This window comes from Oryx dammah, unplaced genomic scaffold, assembly GCF_014754425.2.
Source record: "Oryx dammah isolate SB20612 unplaced genomic scaffold, SCBI_Odam_1.1 HiC_scaffold_25, whole genome shotgun sequence".
In the NCBI taxonomy this organism is placed as follows: domain Eukaryota; kingdom Metazoa; phylum Chordata; class Mammalia; order Artiodactyla; family Bovidae; genus Oryx; species Oryx dammah.
Genome location: NW_024070209.1, coordinates 37,062,575 through 37,080,773, shown reverse-complemented (window position 1 = coordinate 37,080,773; position 18,199 = coordinate 37,062,575). Strand labels below are relative to the sequence as shown.

The 18,199-nt window shown below is 37.1% G+C and overlaps 1 protein-coding gene across 4 annotated transcripts in view; it reads left to right on the top strand.

The window, feature by feature from the left end:
- Positions 1-18,199, top strand: part of RTN4 (reticulon 4) — a 74,286-nt gene that overhangs the window by 43,565 nt on the left and 12,522 nt on the right. For 3 of the 4 annotated variants that reach the window (XM_040224846.1, XM_040224845.1, XM_040224848.1), the window contains 2 exons: positions 14,013-14,220; positions 17,543-17,681. In XM_040224846.1, the coding sequence (XP_040080780.1) occupies positions 14,013-14,220; positions 17,543-17,681 (347 nt within the window). Of the gene's footprint in view, positions 1-13,611; positions 13,700-14,012; positions 14,221-17,542; positions 17,682-18,199 lie in introns of those variants that run through there. The other variant, XM_040224847.1, reaches the window with a different exon arrangement.

Below are 18,199 nucleotides of genomic sequence, written 5' to 3'. Positions count from 1 at the left end.
CACACACAGAGCACACACACACACACACAGAGCACACACACACACACGGCCTCATCATTGGGTCTTCTCACTGACTGCATAACTTTGCAATAGAGTGAGAGGATGAGAACTTTGCTATTCGTCCAGGTTTACTCCTGTCCTTGAACCGTATACATCCATTCTGTGCACGCTCAGTCATTCAGCTGTGTCCGACTCTTGGCAACCCCATAGACTGTAGCCCATCAGTTTCCTCTGCCCATGGGATTCTCCAGGCAAGAATACTGGAATGGGTTGCCACGCCGTTTTCCAGGGGATCTTCCTGACCCAGGGATCAAACCTGCATCTCCTGCATTGGCAGGATTCTTTACCACTGCCACCTGGGACGCCCATACATTCATTCTTGGGAATTTTTAAAAATGTATTTTCAAATGGGAGAAATAAAAGAGATTCTCCCTACCTTACCCCTTCTTAAAGGAGCAGTTAAGTAACTTAAGCAACTTTTGTGAATCCAGGATTTTTATATTTTACCCATAGATAAGACATCTTAATAGTCATTTATCCTATTCTAAATAGTCATGTTTTACAGGTAAGGAAAACAGGAAAACTAAAAATATTGAATTATTTGTTTAGCACTACATAGCTAGTGGCATAGGGTCATCATCAAGGATGATGCTTATTTATGTTACTGGATGTGTGTTTCTGTGTATATAATGTATAAATATATCAATATGTCTACTTTAGTCTGCTTCATTGTCCTCAAATTTTTAATCCAGTCACATTTTAAGCATTATGTAAGGTATTGACAGGCACTAAAATACCATTGCATATGTGCTGCCGGTGCAGATGCAAGTTTGATTTCTGGGTTGAGAATATCCTCTGGAGGAGGGCTCCACTCCAGTATTCTTGTCTGGAGAATCCCATGGACAGAAGAACCTGGCAGGCTACAGGCCATAGGGTCACAAAGAGTTAGACACGACTGAAGCAACTAACACACACGCATACACACACTGTATGTACTATTGGCCATTTATTCATTGAGCACTTACATTGAGTATGCAATAGATACGTAAGGTTATAGAGGTTTACCTACTAGTGAAGTTCAGTCTCTTTTTAAACTAGTAATTTGCTCTGACTTTTCCACCTATTTCAGTTTATTAAGCTTTTCAGATTTCTGGAGTAATGGAACAGTATGTTTCCCACTTATTCTTTATTAGTAGAAAATAGGACTTCTGCAGCAGATTCCTATTTCTAAGGTTTGGTGCCTATTTCTTGTCATGTGTGGATGCCAGCACATTGCAAGTGAGAAGTTAGAACTATTTTCTGCTGTATTTTTTGGTTCTCTTCTAATACAGCTAGAAATGGAATGTGGGATTAAAGGAAGTATTGAAAACAACATGAACTAATGAATTAAGCAAATTGGTTGGCTAGTTAAGGAACCTCACAGGTCTCTTAACTCATAGAAGTTTGGATTTTCTTTAGAAGTCAGCAACAATAATAGTAGTTTTACGTTCCTGCAGTATATTGAAACATTTTCTCCTTGAGGATACTTAATATAGGAGAAACAACCACTTAAAGTAAGCTCAAATCTCATGGCAAGTGACAGAGGGCAAAAAATTTATTTAAGACTTTGTCTTGAAACATAAACCAACAGTTATGAAACTTAAACTTTAGGTTGTAATCACAGCTGTGCATAAGTTCTTAGAATAAACAGAGATGAATCAAGTTTGGGGGCTTTCTGATGTGTAGTTTTTACTATGGAATTGGTTAACACAAAATGACATGTTTTATGGTTGAATTTTCACAGTGGATCATACATAATGTCCTTTTACAAAAAAGGCTCAAGGGTTTTCCTGACTTTCCTGTTGCTTACTCTTAATCTTTTGAGGTCACATATTCTATTTTGAAGTGCCTATTGGACTATCAGTCTCTTTTGGAGTAATTCTCCAACATTGCTTAAGACATTGATCTTACAAAATGCTACATTATTAGGAAGATGTGCAGTTTTGTGGTTGATTTATGTTGTCTCATCTATCTAAATCTATTGCTATTATAGTTTTAACTTATTATTTTCAGAGAGAGGGACAATTTAGATAGGTTCTAGGAATCACAATTTACAATTTAAACAGAACATGATTCACTCCTATTAATGAATCTGTATTACTGAAATTGTGTCTCCTCAGTTATTTAAACTGGGGTTGAAACACTATATGTAATCCTCAAAAGGATAAAGAGCAAATGAGTACTGATCAGTTCAGTTCAGTTCAGTCGCTCAGTTGTGTCCAACTCTTTGCAACCCCATGAATCGCAGCATACCAGGCGTCCTTGTCCATCACCAACTCCCGGAGTCTACCCAAACCCATGTCCATTGAGTCGGTGATGCCATCCAACCATCTCATCCTCTTCTTTCTGGAGTTATTTCTCCACTGATCTCCAGTAGCATAATTGGGCACCTACCGACCTGGGGAGTTCATATTTCAATGTCCTATCTTTTTGCCTTTTCATACTGTTCATGGGGTTCTCAAGGCAAGAATACTGAAGTGGTTTGCCATTCCCTTCTCCAGTGGACCACATTTTGTCAAGCCTCTCCACCATGACCCATCTGTCTTGGGTGGCCCCACACGGCATGGCTTAGTTTCATTGAGTTAGACAAGGCTGTGGTCCATGTGATCAGATTGGCTAGTTGTCTGTGATTGTGGTTTGAGTCTGTGTGATCCCTCTCTTAGCGCCTACCGTCTTACTTGGGTTTCTCTTACCTTGGACATGGGGTATCTCTTCACGGCTGCTCCAGCAAAGCGCAGCCACAGCTCCCTACCTTGGGCGTGGGGTAGCTCCCCTCGACTGCCGCCCCTGACCTTGGATGTGGGGTTAGATAAATTCCTTTAAATACAAAATGTGGTATGATGGAAGGAGTGAGACATTCATAGATCTGAATTTCAGTTGGTAACCCAGCACAATTTAAAAATATTAATACTTCTAAGCCTCACTTTCTTTATGTATGAAATGCAGGTAATAAGCACTTTATAGAGGTGTTACGATCAGTGATAATGTATACAAAATAGTTGCACAGTTCCTTGCTCAGAATAGGGGATTACTAAATTACCATGGAAAGGGCAAATATAGAATTTATACTAATTTTATGTAAAATGTTTCTTCCTTAGATATGTGGTGGTCAAAATGGATAACATACTGTAAAGTTGTCAGGAGTAAGACAGGGAAGATTTAGTGATGAAAGACACAAGGACCTGTCTGAAATTAATGTCTTTTAGAAACTCAAGCTACAGGATGAGGAGAGATGGCCAAGAGGGAGGCTGGTTTGCCAAGTATTTAGCTGAGATACTTTGTAGCAATACTAGGTACCCTTCAACATGAAACTTCCTAACTGAAACCAAGTTAGCAGTACTTTCTTTCAGAGAAAGTTGAACTCACCTTTTAAAAAAATCAGAGCTTAGTTGAGCATTAAAGCATAGTATTTAATATTTGATTGAGTTACTTGACTTTATCTCTTCAGACATTACTTTTATTTAGAATTTAGTTCATCAAGCATTTTCACGTGTGAAATCCCATTTCATTTTCAACTAATTTGTTAAGTGGCTATCATTTTTCCAGTTTTATACATGTAGAAACTAGGTTAAGTGATCTAACCAGGGTCATACTGATGGTAAATAGATGGAAGAAATAGGACTCAAGCTTCTCTTCCTGTCTTTGCTGACAGGTTAAACTCCCACTCTGCACAAAAATCTTTTTGTGTACCTTCACCTGTCATTTATTAGCCAAGTGAATGCTTATTGTGTGTGTGTGTGTGTGTGTGTGTGTTAGTCGCTCAGTCATGTCCGACTCTTTGCGACCCTATGGACTGTAGCCCACCAGGCTCCTCTGTCCATAGGATTCTCCAGGCAAGAGTACTGCTTATTATATGGAGATAAAAACTTACTATGTGGTAATAAATGATTAACTCTGAATTCTAGTCATTCTTCCTGGCAGTTGGGAAGATTTTATTTAAGGCTTGTGATTTCTAATAAATAACATAAGTATTTATTATTATGAAGACTATGATTGTGAAAAATAAACTAAAAATTTAATATCATTCTAATCAGTTCAGTCCAGTCGCTCAGTTGTGTCCGACTCTTTGCAACCCCATGAATTGCAGCACACCAGGCCTCCCTGTCCAATCACCAACTCCCGGAGTTCACTCAAACTCACGCCCATTGAGTCGGTGATGCCACCCACCCATCTCATCCTCTGTCGTCCCCTTCTCCTCCTGCCCCCAGTCCCTCCCAGCATCAGAGTCTTTTCCAGTGAGTCAACTCTTCGCATGAGGTGGCCAAAGTACTGGAGTTTCAGCTTTAGCATCATTCCTTCCAAAGAACATCCAGGACTGATCTCCTTTAGAATGGACTGGTTGGATCTCCTTGCAGTCCAAGGGACTCTGAAGAGTCTTCTCCAACACCACAGTTCAAAAGCATCAATTCTTCAGCACTCAGCTTTCTTCACAGTCCAACTCTCACATCCATACATGAGTACTGGAAAAACCATAGCCTTGACTAGATGGACCTTTGTTGGCAAAGTAATGTCTCTGCTTTTGAATGTGCTATCTAGGTTGGTCATAAGTTTGCTTCCAAGGAGTAAGCGTCTTTTAATTTCATGGCTGCAGTCACCATCTGCAGTGATTTTGGAACCCCCAAAAATAAAGTTTGACACTGTTTCCACGGTTTCCCCATCTATTTCCCATGAAATGATGGGACTGGATGCCATGATCTTCGTTTTCTGAATGTTGAGCTTTAAGCCAACTTTTTCACTCCTCTTTCACTTTCATCAAGAGGCTTTTTAGTTCCTCTTCACTTTCTGCCATTAAGGGTGGTGTCATCTGCATATCTGAGGTGATTGATATTTCTCCCGGCAATCTTGATTCCAGCTTGTGCTTTTTCCAGCCCAGCGTTTCTCATGATGTACTCTGCATAGAAGTTAAATAAGCAGGGTGACAATATACAGCCTTGACTTACTCCTTTTCCTATTTGGAACCAGTCTGTTCCATGTCCAGTTCTAACTGTTGCTTCCTGACCTGCATATAGGTTTCTCAAGAGGCAGGTCAGGTGGTCTGGTATTCCCATCTCTTTCAGAATTTTCCACAGTTTATTGTGATCCACACAGTCAAAGGCTTTGGCATAGTCAGTAAAGCAGAAATAGATGTTTTTCTTGCTTTCTCGATGATCCAGTGGATGCTGGCAATTTGATCTCTGGTTCCTCTGCCTTTTCTAAAACCAGCTTGAACATCAGGAAGTTCACGGTTCACGTATTGCTGAAGCCCAGCTTGGAGATGATTCTAATAGTTAAACATTTATTTGTTTATATTTATTAATTTCCTTTTTAACTGCCTTTCTTCCTTTCTCATTCTTCACCTGAAGTAGGCACTTTACCACTAGTTGTTCTTTGTTCTCTCAGTGTTTTTAGGACCACCTAGTTCATTGTTTTTTCCTACCCAGATAAAAGATTTAAGAATTGAAACCTGACTTCAGGCTATTCAAGGAAGAGCTTCAGTAAGAATTTGATTAGGGGCAAAATGTAATCGGATGACTCCTGCATGTAAGGCTGGCACTATTTTTAGCTATGACAGTCGACAATTTATGATTAACACATGTACGGAAACTCTTCCTACTCTTCCTTGGGCCAGAAGTTATTTCTTTTGAATAAAAGACTGTCATGTATGGGGATTATTTTAGATTAAAATTCTGATTTGATAATGCTGCTGTACTGCTTCGTGCACTGTGTAAAGCACAGTCAAAGATTTTTCACAGTTTTATGTCGAAAACGAAAGTGGGGAAGGACTGCAGGGAATAAATCACTTTTTTCTAAACGACAAAAGTTGTTTAAATTGATCAAAATTATTAATATTTGGTAATCCACAAGCATTCTCCACTGTTACAAAAGGAAAAAGCACTGTCAGATTAATTTCAGATTTTTAAAAGGAATTTCATGAACATTTTCTTTAAGAATAAAGTTTAGGTTGCCTTGCATGATTAACACTCCATTCTGCAATGCAGAAGGGACTTCAGGAAGCATGAAAGGGTAAACTTTTCCTTGTACAAGCCCTTTGTCTTAATTTTGGTTTCTCAAGAATAAAGAGGCCATTAAACTCTTCCTTCATAAACAGCAGTACTGAAGTGATTACAGATGAATCAAAAATTAACATTTTAGAGACCTTGTAGTTATTATTTAAAGATGTTCTTTAATTTGAAAATATTAAACTCTTGAATTATTCTTAGGAATAGAAACTTGTTAATCTGGCCATTATTCAGACAGTGCAGCAAATATTAATGAAGCAGGTAATATAAAGATTAAAGGCATTTAGCAGTCTTTCAGGTTCTAGTAAGGAGAGAAAAGCCTGTAAGACAGTATTTACTGTTTTATAAGTTATCTGAAAGCATCACTGTTTTTTATTTAAAAGTGTAGATATCTGATAGTTTAAATAAACAAATGTTAAATCCAAAGCATAGAAACATTTTTTGAATAATTAGAATTACTGCATGCTTTAAACTGGCATAAGTATGCTTTCATTCTCATCAGTCAGTAATATTTACTGAAGGGTTTTTTTGTTTTTAATTTTTTAATTAAATATACAACTCATTGATTTTTAATATATTACCAGAATTGTGGAGCCATCACCATTATTTAATTTCAGAACATTTTCATCCCCACCCTCAAAAAAATCTTAAACCCATCATCAGTCATTCCCAGTCTCTACTCCCAGTTCTTGGCAACCACAGATCTACTTTCTGCTTCTATAGAATTGCCTGTTCAAGACACTTGATGTAAACAGAACCATACAACTGTGTAACTTTTTGTGTTTGGCTTCTTTAGCTTAGCGAAATATTTTCAAGACTCATCCACGTTGTAGCATGTTGTCAGTACTTCATTCCTTTTTATGGCTGAATAATATTCTGTCATATGAATATTTTGTTTATCCATTCATCAGTTGACAGATACTTGGATTGTTTCCTCTTTGGGTTACTATGAGTAATGCTGCTGTGAACATTTGTATACATAGATTTTTCTAGTCTTTTGGATGGAAATTTCTAGGAGTGGAATTGCTGGGTCATATGGGAACTCTCTGTTCAACTTTTTGAGGAATTGCCGGTTTTTCATCATGGCTGAATTTTATATTCCCATCAGCAACATAAGAGGATTCCAGTCTTTTACTTCTTGCCAACATTTGTCATCTGCCTTTTTTATTTTAGCCAGTCTAGTGTGTCTGAAGTGATATCTGGTTGTGGTTTTGGTTTGCATTTCTCTAATGATTAATGACACCTTTACATTCCTTACTGGCCATATTCTTTGCAGAAATTTATATTCAAATCCTTTGCCAATTTTCAGCTGGTTTGTCTTTCTGTTGTTGAGTTGTTAAATTGTTAAGAGTTTCTTAAATATATTCTGAATTCAAGTCTTGTATCAGATGTTTAATTTGTAAATACTTTCTTCCATTCTGTGGTTGAATATTCACTTTGATAATGTCCTCCAAAGCACAGAAGTTTTTAATTTATTGAGGTCAATTTATTACTTTTTTAAAACTTGTTTCTGCTATAAGGAAACATTGTCTAATCCAAAATCATGAAAATTTCTACTTATTTTTTTCTTCTAAGTTTTGTACTGTAAACTCTTCAGGTCTTTAATCCATTTTGAGTTGTATATGGTGTAAGGTATGGGTCCAGCTCGGTCTCTTTGAAGTTAATGTCCAGTTGTCCTAGCGCCACTTGTTGAAAAAACTGTTCTTTCCCCCATTGAATGTCTTTGCATCCTTGTCAAAATCACTTGACCGTAATGTAAGGGTTTATTTCTGGACTTTTAATTTTATTCCATAATCTGTCTATCTGTCCATCCTTACACAGCTACCAAACTGATTACTGTAGCTTTGTTGGAAGCTTTGAAAAAGGAAAGCTCCAACTCTGTTGTTTTTCAAAATTATTCTGGCTATTCTGGATCTCTTGCATTTCCATAGGAATTCTATAATTGGCTTGTCAGTTTTTTCTAAAAGGCAGCTAGGATTTTGATAGAGATTGCTCTATAGATCAGTTTGAGGCTTTTAATCTGTAAACATGGGCTGTCTTTCTATATATTTGTCTTTAATTTCTTTCAACACTTGTAGTTTCAGTTTCTAAGTCTTTTGCTCTGTTTAAACTTTTTGATGCTTATTGTAAATGGAATTCTTTTCTTAATCCATTTTCAGATCATTCATTGCTAGTATAGAAATACAATTGATTTTTTATATATTGATCAATATATATATATGTGTGTATATATATATGTGTGTATATATATATCCTACAACCTTTCTGGACTTGTTTATTAGTTTGTTGCCTTTTTGGTGGATTCCTTAGGATTTTCAACCTATAACATTGTGTTATTTGCAAATAGAGATTGTTGAATTTCTTCCTTTACTATATGGATACCTTTTCTTTCTTTTTCTTGACTGCCCTACCTCCATATCTCCAGGACAGTGTTGAATATAAGTTGAAAGAGGAATATCCTAGCCTAGTTCTTGGCCTTAGGGGAAATGCTTTCAGTCTTTCATCATTAAGTATAATGTTAGTTGTGGGTTTTTTGTAGATAACATTTATCAGCTTGAGGACATTCCTTCCATTCCTATTGCTAGTTTGTATTTTTATAATGAAAAGGGTCTTGGATATTGTCATATGCTTCTTTGTTGTCATCATGTGGGGTTTTGTCCTAATTCTTTTAATATGGTGTATTATTGATGGGTTTTCCTATGTTGAAAACAGCCTTGTATTCCTGTGATAAATACCACTTGGCCATGGTGAAGTGAAAGTGAAGTCGCTCAGTCATGTCTGACTCTTTGCGACCCCATGGACTGTAGCCTACCAGGCTCCTTTGTCCATGGGATTTTCCAAGCAATAGTACTGGAGTGGATTGCCACTTCCTTCTCCAGGGGATCTTCCCGACCCAGGGATCAAACCCAGGTCTCCCACGTTGTAGACAGACGCTTTACCGTCTAAGCCACCAGGGAAGTCCCTTGGCCATGTATGTAACCCTTTATATGTGTTGCTAGATTCAGATTGCTCGTACTATGTTTAGGATTATTATATCTGTATTCATAAGGAATCTTGGTCTGTAGTTTTCTTGTGATTCGTCTGCCTGATTTTGGTGTCAGGGTTGAACAAACATCTAAATTAACTAATGGATATAACACATACATTTCTTGATGGATATTAGAAGCAATAATATTTGAATATATTTCTCAGGAAGGAAAGGATTTTGAAAAAATTTTATGACTCCCTCCTTTGAGAATCACCAATACTGTATAAACTTTATCTTTCAAAGTTTTTTCATTAGAACCAATTTAAGGAGTCTGTGAAACTGGAAATACTGGTGAATATCAATTAAAATTATACCCCTCTTTGCTAGAAATTGTATTTTTTTAATCCTTGCAGCTTCACTTACAATCTGTTAAATTCCTTTACAAAAAAAGATTGAAACCCTTCTATACTTTGCCCAATGACCATGATGACCGTGTGGATTGCTTCTCAGACCTTCCTATAGGGTATGTTACTTTTGTCTTATGCTTGCCTGTCAGTACCTAGTTGTTGTGTCTCTTGAGTCTTCTGCCCTTTGTTCTTCCTTATCACCAGGGCATCACTAGGACTTATTTCCACATGACTCTCATCGTATCTGCTTTGAGAACTCTTATATAACTCTTTGGATATTTTCACACAGTATATACAGACTTGCGGACAAGATCTTCAGAGCTCTTCCATTTCTTAAAAAGACCTCATTTTTAGGAACCATTTGATAGGTAGAAAGGAAGTAGTAGGTTATAGTTTGCTGTACTTGCATGCAGTTAGGTTTATATTAGGCAGCAGTCACTGACTATCACTGGATCATACACAGGACTGTTCTCATATCATTAGCTTAGGGGAAATTGGCTTGATTCAGCCCAAAGCACCAGAACTTTAACTATGAGCTGTATGTAAATGTTAATATTAAGCTATCAGGGAGGGTATTTTCTTCCCAGTAGGAAAGCCTACTGGGAGAACCACATTTGTTATAAGATTCTCTGGTGGTATGAAACAGGAATAGAAAGGGGGCGTTTTTGGTAAATATAGTAGTAATTCATGCTTCCCTCAAAAAGGGACAATTTCAGGTGGCATAAAAGGGAAAGAAGCAAATTAAGTTCATAACAGTTCAACCCAGAGATAAAAACCGTTAACTAGATAGCCTTTCAGACTTCATAGTTACACATTTTTAATAAAAGTCTGAGCCTTTAATTTGGCATCATGCGTGAAGAGGGTGAGTTTTATCCGTGGAAGGCTGTGTTAAAAATTCAAGTGCACCACTTCTTAAATGATGTGGGTCTTGCTTTTCTTGTCTGAAAGCCTGTCTCATATAGAGTTTTAATAATTGAAAGAGATAATGTCTATAGACAGTATTTGGTCTAAGTGCCCAGTAAATGCTGACTCAGTAAATAAAGGGATATGTGGAGATAGTAGATCGGCAACGCAGAAGACATTTCTTAGGTGTAAAAAGTCTGTAGCTTTTCAGTCTTTTTCTTTTTTTTAGCTCCTCTCATGCTGTTGTCATAATGGCATAGTTTATAATGGCTTGAAAAATTATAGGAATGTGAATTTGTTTTCATAAATCTTTAATAATGTTTGACCAAAAGGAATGTTCACTTCAAAAAACTGATATAAATAAAAATATTTAAGGTTCTCACCCCCTAGTAAATCTAGATCAAAAAAGAAAGCAGATAGTTAAAATTTTTATCTCGCACAAACAATAGAACATAAAATCTGACTAATTTGGACACTGATTGGGAATTCGAATGCAGGACTGATGTGTATCTTTGTACTAACTGTGAATCCTGTTAGTTTCTGTGAGTCTACAGGAAGCAGAGCCTCATCCAAAGTTATACAATGCTGAGGATGTGGGTACCAGGGTGTGGGTTTCTTGAGTCCCTGTTCCTGGTATTTCTTTACACCACAGCCATCTATACAGCAGTCAGAGACTACTTATAAATAATTCTTATCTAGTCATTGAAACTGTTCAGAGAGTAACTCTTGTTTTATTATATAACTTGATTTGACGTTAATACATGTTGTATATACCTCTAAGTCTTTTTAATGATGGTAAAAAATAGTGAGGATATCTGCATTTATCTTTTATTAGCAATAGTGATATTGAGGGTTAATAAATGTTCTGGCAGACATTTTTACAAAGGAAGAGTTTCTCTTTTTTATATAAAAATAGATTTGGGGTGTTTAGTTGCTCATTCATCTAGGTTATCAACTTGTATTTGCTCTGTAATGATGAAAACTTGAGTGTGTTTTAAAATCCTTTTCCGGTTTGATTTATAAAGCGACATGTTTGTGATACAACACGGCAATGTGTGCTAAGTTGCTTTGGTGATGTGCAACTCTTTTCACCCCTATGGACCATAGCCCACTAGGCTCCTCTGTCCATGGGATTCTCCAGACAAGAATACTAGAGTGAATTGTGCCCTCCTCCAGGGGATCTCCCAACCCAGGGGTGGAACTCAAGTCTCTTACATCTCCTGCATTGGTGGGCGGGTTCTTTACCACTAGTGCCATCTGGAAAACACTAGGCTGACATTTTCTTTTTCTCTGTGTATTTATTATTTAAAAATCTGAATAAGAAGGTGATAATGATTATGGTGGCATTTATAATAATAAAAATAATAGCTTTGACATTTATTAAGAAATATTTATTTTATGCTGTATACTATATTAAATGCATTCTATTCATTATCTTACTGATGAAGAATTTTGTTAATTCATTATCTCACTTAATCCTTACAACATCTCAGTAAAATCGGTAATGATCTCAGTAAAGTCATTCCTGTTTGTATACATATGTTATAGAGGAAGAAGGTAAAGTGTAGAGTGATTTAATGACTTGCCTGAAGTCACATAACTAGTATGTTATGGAACCAGTGTTTGAGTCTAGGTGATTCGACTCTGGAGTCTTAAGTGCTTTGTCTGTGTAAGCTCCTGTTGTGTCTGTCTTAGGTAAGCTACTGTTGTGGGGCACAGGGGGAGCCTCCAGGAAGGAATGTTACCAAAGGCTAACTTTGTTACTGGTCTCCCTACCCTCTTGCTGAAAGAAAGAAAACTGCACTGGTTATTAGAATTGTTGCTAGAAGAGACTTAAAATGAGCCCTGTCCCTGTAGGTTTTCTAGATGCCTACCCATTCTTCAAGACTCAGCTTGATATCTGTCTCTTTCACAAAGTCTTTTAAAATTTCCTCCAGTCTTTTTCCTTTTCTAAATTCTCACAATGGTATGGTATTTGTTTTAAAATTTACTGATACTGTTTTTATGTGTCTTATCATCTTTCTAGAATTATATAGTGTTTTAGAGTTGGAGAAGGCAATGGCACCCCACTCCAGTACTCTTGCCTGGAAAATCCCATGGACGGAGGAGCCTGGTGGGCTGCAGTCCATGGGGTTGCTAAGAGTCGGACACAACTGAGCAATTTCACTTTCACTTTTCACTTTCATGCATTGGAGAAGGAAATGACAACCCACTCCAGTGTTCTTGCCTGGAGACTCCCAGGGACGGAGGAGCCTGGTGGGCTGCCGTCCATGGGGTTGCACAGAGTCGGACACGACTGAGCGACTTAGCAGCAGAGTGGACAGGGCTTAAAGAAAAATCCATGGCCCCACTTTCAGGTTTTAAAATTCACTCTAGTAGGTTGAGTTGTTTTTGTTTTTTAACAGTGTCAGCTCAGTCAGTGTTTGCTGAATGTCAGAAGGCTATCAGCATTGCTGTTATTTCGTATTCAGTGTTTGTTATTCATGGCAGATGCTCTGTTTCAAGTTCTGATCAGGTCGCAGTTGGGCTAGTCTAGTGCATAGTCGCAGAAACTAGTTGAATAGAACATAACTGATGTGGGTGTTCAGGCAGAGTTGGAGCGAACTCGAAATAGAGAAACTTTAATAAATAGTTGAAATAAAAGTCTGAAAACAAAGCTGTAAATCATATATAGGATGTTAATAGCATTCAAATCAGATTATATTTAGGAGGGTGGAATAAATGTTCCTTAAACATAATAAGTGTTGAACCCCTGGTATGTGCAGCACACTTATGGGCATTTAAAATATCTTAATCAGTACTCATATGATATTCACTAATAGGAATTTAGGGCTTCATAATAATATCTAAATTTTGTAGTTCGTATACATAAATTTTCCCACAAAAGTACCCTTAACACTAAAGGAAGTTCAAACACATTAGAGGACCTGGGGATCAAGACTGAGGTAGCCCCTAGATGTGATTTTTCTTTCTTGCCTCCTTCATCTTAAAAATTAACTATTTAAAAATGTACTCAAGAGTATATCCATATTTATTTTACTATAAGAACGCTCCCCGATCCCAACTGTCCACAATCCAGAAAGGGATGAACTATGTTTAGCCTGTGAATTCAAGAGCTCTTGGGCCTCCTGCAGAGGAGGGTTATACATAATTATGTTCTCCTTGGGTTGTACATAACCTGATCCTGAGACCACAGGCCCCTGGTAATTCGATCCCCGTGGTGACCTGTGACCATGGGCCAAGAGCAGGCTTGCTAGGTTAGGCTTTGTCTGACTCCTTACTATTAATAAACATTATATAATAGTGTAACATGTTTTCTTCTTTGACACCTAAAGTTTTATGGCATTGCATTTACCTGCTCCTAGAGGAAAATAGCTTTCTGGGTAGTGTAAAGGCTATTTCCCTCTGTTATTAGCTTTGTAGGAAATGTTTGTTTTAGCGATAGCCAGGTTAGGTTACCATTTTTTAAAGTTTCTCAGAGATCTCTTAAAAGCAGAGCCGTGAAACTCACCTGTTTAGTTTTTAGTAAAGTTTTAATTTCTTGGCATGTTTTGAGTTAGTAGTTTTTCTGTGTTAAGATATTTTTTTCTGCTATTTGAATATATATATATACTTAAGGCTATTTTACTTTTGTAGGTAAATAAAAATGGGTAAGGTAATGTTCTAATTTCGGATCTCTTCTTTTTACATCTTCAGTTGTTGACCTCCTCTACTGGAGAGACATTAAGAAGACTGGAGTGGTGTTTGGCGCCAGCTTATTCCTGCTGCTCTCACTGACAGTATTCAGCATTGTGAGTGTAACGGCCTACATTGCCTTGGCCCTGCTCTCTGTGACTATCAGCTTTAGGATATATAAGGGTGTGATCCAGGCTATCCAGAAATCTGATGAAGGCCACCCATTCAGGTGAGATGTCTGGAAAACAAGGCACACGTTGGCAGCACTACAAACAGTCTCAGTATTGACTGAGACTAATTTCTGCTATTTGTAGAGTTACAGGCATGCTTTTTTTTTTAACTGCTAAAAGATAATTGCAAATTTTTGCTAAAAAGCTATACCAAAAGCATCTGCTTTTGAGATTTCCTAATGGTCATTTCATAGGCTCCTGATGGAAAAGCCTGGGTTTATGTTTCATTAGCCGTAGCCTAACTCCACTACATGTTAATAATATTTACTTATTAGAAGTAGGTGTTGGTTACCTAATTTTACTTTTAAGGAAGCTATATCTTTTTCACATGTTTGGGATTGGCGAGAGTTGTATTTTCTTTATTGATAACTTTTTATGTTATCTGATATTAAGCTTTTCCATTGTGCTTCCTCACTATGTCTGTGTCTTTTCTTACCATTCCTTCCTACTCTGTTTAGTTTCTTCTCCTCCTTCCCTAAGGCGTTACTTTTATTATCTTTTGGAGAACTCCTTTATTTCACCATTTTCTTGTCTGTAAATTGTCATCTTCTTACCTTATTTTGACAAGTACACTAGCATTATATCTCTGGTTGCTAATGGGGTGGACACACCTCAGCTTGGATCTTCTGATCTCACTTCACACTCAGCACGTTCCCCACCCTCATCCCCTCCTTTAAAAATTGAGATAAATATAATTCACATACTGTAGAATTCAGTGGTTTTCCATATATTCATGGAATTGTACAACCATCACCATCTCATTCCAGATATTTTTGTTATACTCAAAAGACATTTTATACCTATAGCTGCTCCCCACCTGGCCCCTGACAGCCACTAAATTTTCATATTTTTAAATGAGTCTTTTATCTCAGACTTACACCAGTTTCTATCACTTAACACCCCTGTTGTCCTAATTTCAGGTTCCCAGTTTTCATGAGACTCTATGAGACTAGACATTACTACATTTTACAGAGTAAACAAACTGTGAATTCAGTAATATGAAATTGCAGTTTCAAAACAGCAGTTATTAAAAACAAAAAAAACCAGCAGTTATATCATGCCACAAATCGTAAAGGAGTATGATTTTTAATTAGTTACACCAAAAACGTCAGGTCAACAATTCTAAATTATCTATAAATTTTACATATTGTTTGATTTAACGAAGACTTTTAAAAGAAACTAATGAAACATTATCATTAGCTCAAAGGTCTTTTATAGTCATAAAGTAAATTCAGCTAACATGCCAATTTAACCACCTTTTGGACAGTTTTCCAAGTTCTCCAGTCACGTTAGTAAAGTTAATATCATATAGTTGATATGTAATACCTGTGGTCTTTGGGAAAGAGTGACAACTGTGCTGCCATTGCAGTAATAGCACATAAATGCCAGGTGAATGAATGTAAATATCTTCTGGTGCATGCTTTTGGGCCTCCTGGGCAGACGTCTTGTCTTCAGCAGGAGCAAAAGCAGTGGTACAGAGAAACAGAATACAGCTAAAGTCATATCAGCCACTTCTCTATATTTCTTAAAACTGCATTAATAAATTTTTGCTCGTTTAAGGGTTAGGTGTGAATGTTTGACCATTTTTAACTTGATAATAATAACTTGCTATTTGTTGGCTAATAAATAATGATGGACTGGGAAGCCTGGCGTGCTGCAGCCCATGGGATCACAGAGTTGGACCTGACTGAGTGACTGAACTGAACTGAAATAATAGTTGTCCTGTGCTAGACATTGTACTAATAAAGATAATGTTCTAGTCCTTGACAGTTTATACTGTAGTAGAAAAAAATGTACAAGTATACACGTCTATATTTCAGGATGGATATGATAATTACTATAAGAATAATACAAAAGAAAGCATTATTTGAGTTACATAGTAGGGTGGGGGAGAGGCTTTCATGTATGGGTGGGGTTTGAGGTGGTGCTGACTGACTTGGGTGTGCTGTCGCCAGAGGTGAGAGGAGGGCGCTATGGATGGGGAAAAGAGCATGAGGAACAAAGCCTCCCATGAAGGTTAAGAACGTTTGATGAATAGCTCAATTTTGAACTACAGCAGAGTAGTAAGAAAGAAGATTGGAAACATTCAGGGTTGGAAAGTCAGAATCATAGAATGTTTGAGTTTGAATGGATTCAGGAAGTCTGTTTCTCTAATTTTGTAGAGTTGGAACCATGACCGAGAGAATTTACATGCCTTTGCAAGGTTAAATTCCGAGGTGGTATCAGGTCTTCTGATTCCTACCTGATTTTAGCCTTAATAGCACTATCTATTAAAAATAAAAAAAAAAAAAAAAAAAAAAAAAAAAGAACCCAAATAAATCCACTTAAATTATAGTGATGGTATAGTGAACAAAAACAAGGAGATATATTTGGGCATATTGCAGGAGTAAAACTAGGAGACAAGGAATTACTAGAGAGGACTGTAATTTCCAGTGTAAGTAGTGTCCACAGACATGGGGAGTTTTTGAGAGGGACTGGATAAGGAGCTGCTTCCAACAGATAAGAGAGAATAGCACTTCTGATTGCTCCAGGATGTTTGAAACAATAATGAAACAATTCCTGCTGACTTGGCTATTTTTCCCCATTACGGTTGTCTTCTTAAATTTGACAGTTCCAGCTATTTCACTATAGATTGGAGCACCTGATTGAACAGTCCGGGGCTTGATTTATTGGTGTTTTCATTCCAGTATTCTTGCCTGGAAAATCCCATGGACGGAGGAACCTGGTAGGCTACACAGTCCATGGGGTTGCAGAGTCAGACCTGACTGATGGACTTCACTTTAAAGTCCCTTCACTTTAGGGACTTTCCTTCTGCTAAAGATTAGGTGAAGAGAGTGCAGTTATTTGGAAATGAATAGGATCTTTGTTAGGAAAAGTTGATAACATTTTGTCTACCTGAAAAAACCAAATCCACAATAATAACTACATTAATTGAGTGCTTCTTTGTCCTTGATTGTGTTAATAAGCAATTTACTCATTGAAATCTCAAGATAATCTCTGTTGTATAAATGAGGAAACTGATTTAAAGGGATGACTAAATAACTTCTAAAGTTACACAGCCAGGTAAGTGGCAGAGCTTAACATTCAAGCTCAGATAGGTCTGACTTCAAAGCATGTGCTTGTTTTCTATACCTGCCTTATCAATCAAACACCCTGTGCTTGGTGAGTTTTTACATTGTGCTTATTAATTTGGAAGGAGTATGCTTCTATAGTAAAATATTTTATTACTGTGCTCCTTTATAGATATCTACTTGCCAATTGATTGACATTTGCAAAAAATCATTCCAGTCAGTGACAGTTAAGATGTGTCTTCTTTTCTAGGGCATATTTGGAATCTGAAGTTGCTATATCTGAGGAGTTGGTTCAGAAGTACAGTAATTCTGCTCTTGGTCATGTGAACTGCACAATAAAAGAACTCAGACGCCTCTTCTTAGTTGATGATTTAGTTGATTCTCTGAAGGTAAGTTTATTTGCTTTCCACTTTTTGACATACCCAGAATTTAACATTGGAGTTAAGAGAGTAAAACTCTGTTTTCTATGTTAAAGTAAATAATAAAGATGTAATGAAATCATTAATGTAAACTTCTGTTCTGAAATTCAGAATCAAATAAAGTATTTAAGATGGAGGAAAGTCAATTCCTTTTTAAAGGAAAATGTTATAAATTCTAAGTTTTGGAAATCATAAAGATTAAAAGTGAGAATTTTGGCTGTAAGAATAAAGATTATCTACTAGCGACTTTGCTTTCACTTTTCACTTTCATTCATTGGAGAAGGAAATGGCAGCCCACTCCAGTGTTCTTGCCTGGAGAATCCCAGGGACGGGGGAGCCTGGTGGGCTGCCGTCTGTGGGGTTGCACAGAGTCAGAGAGACTGAAGTGACTTAGCAGCAGTACATTTAATGCCAAATTATTTCATCTGGTTTGACTTTTAGAGTCTGGCACTTAATTTCTTAGCTTATGTGTAATTCATATATACATA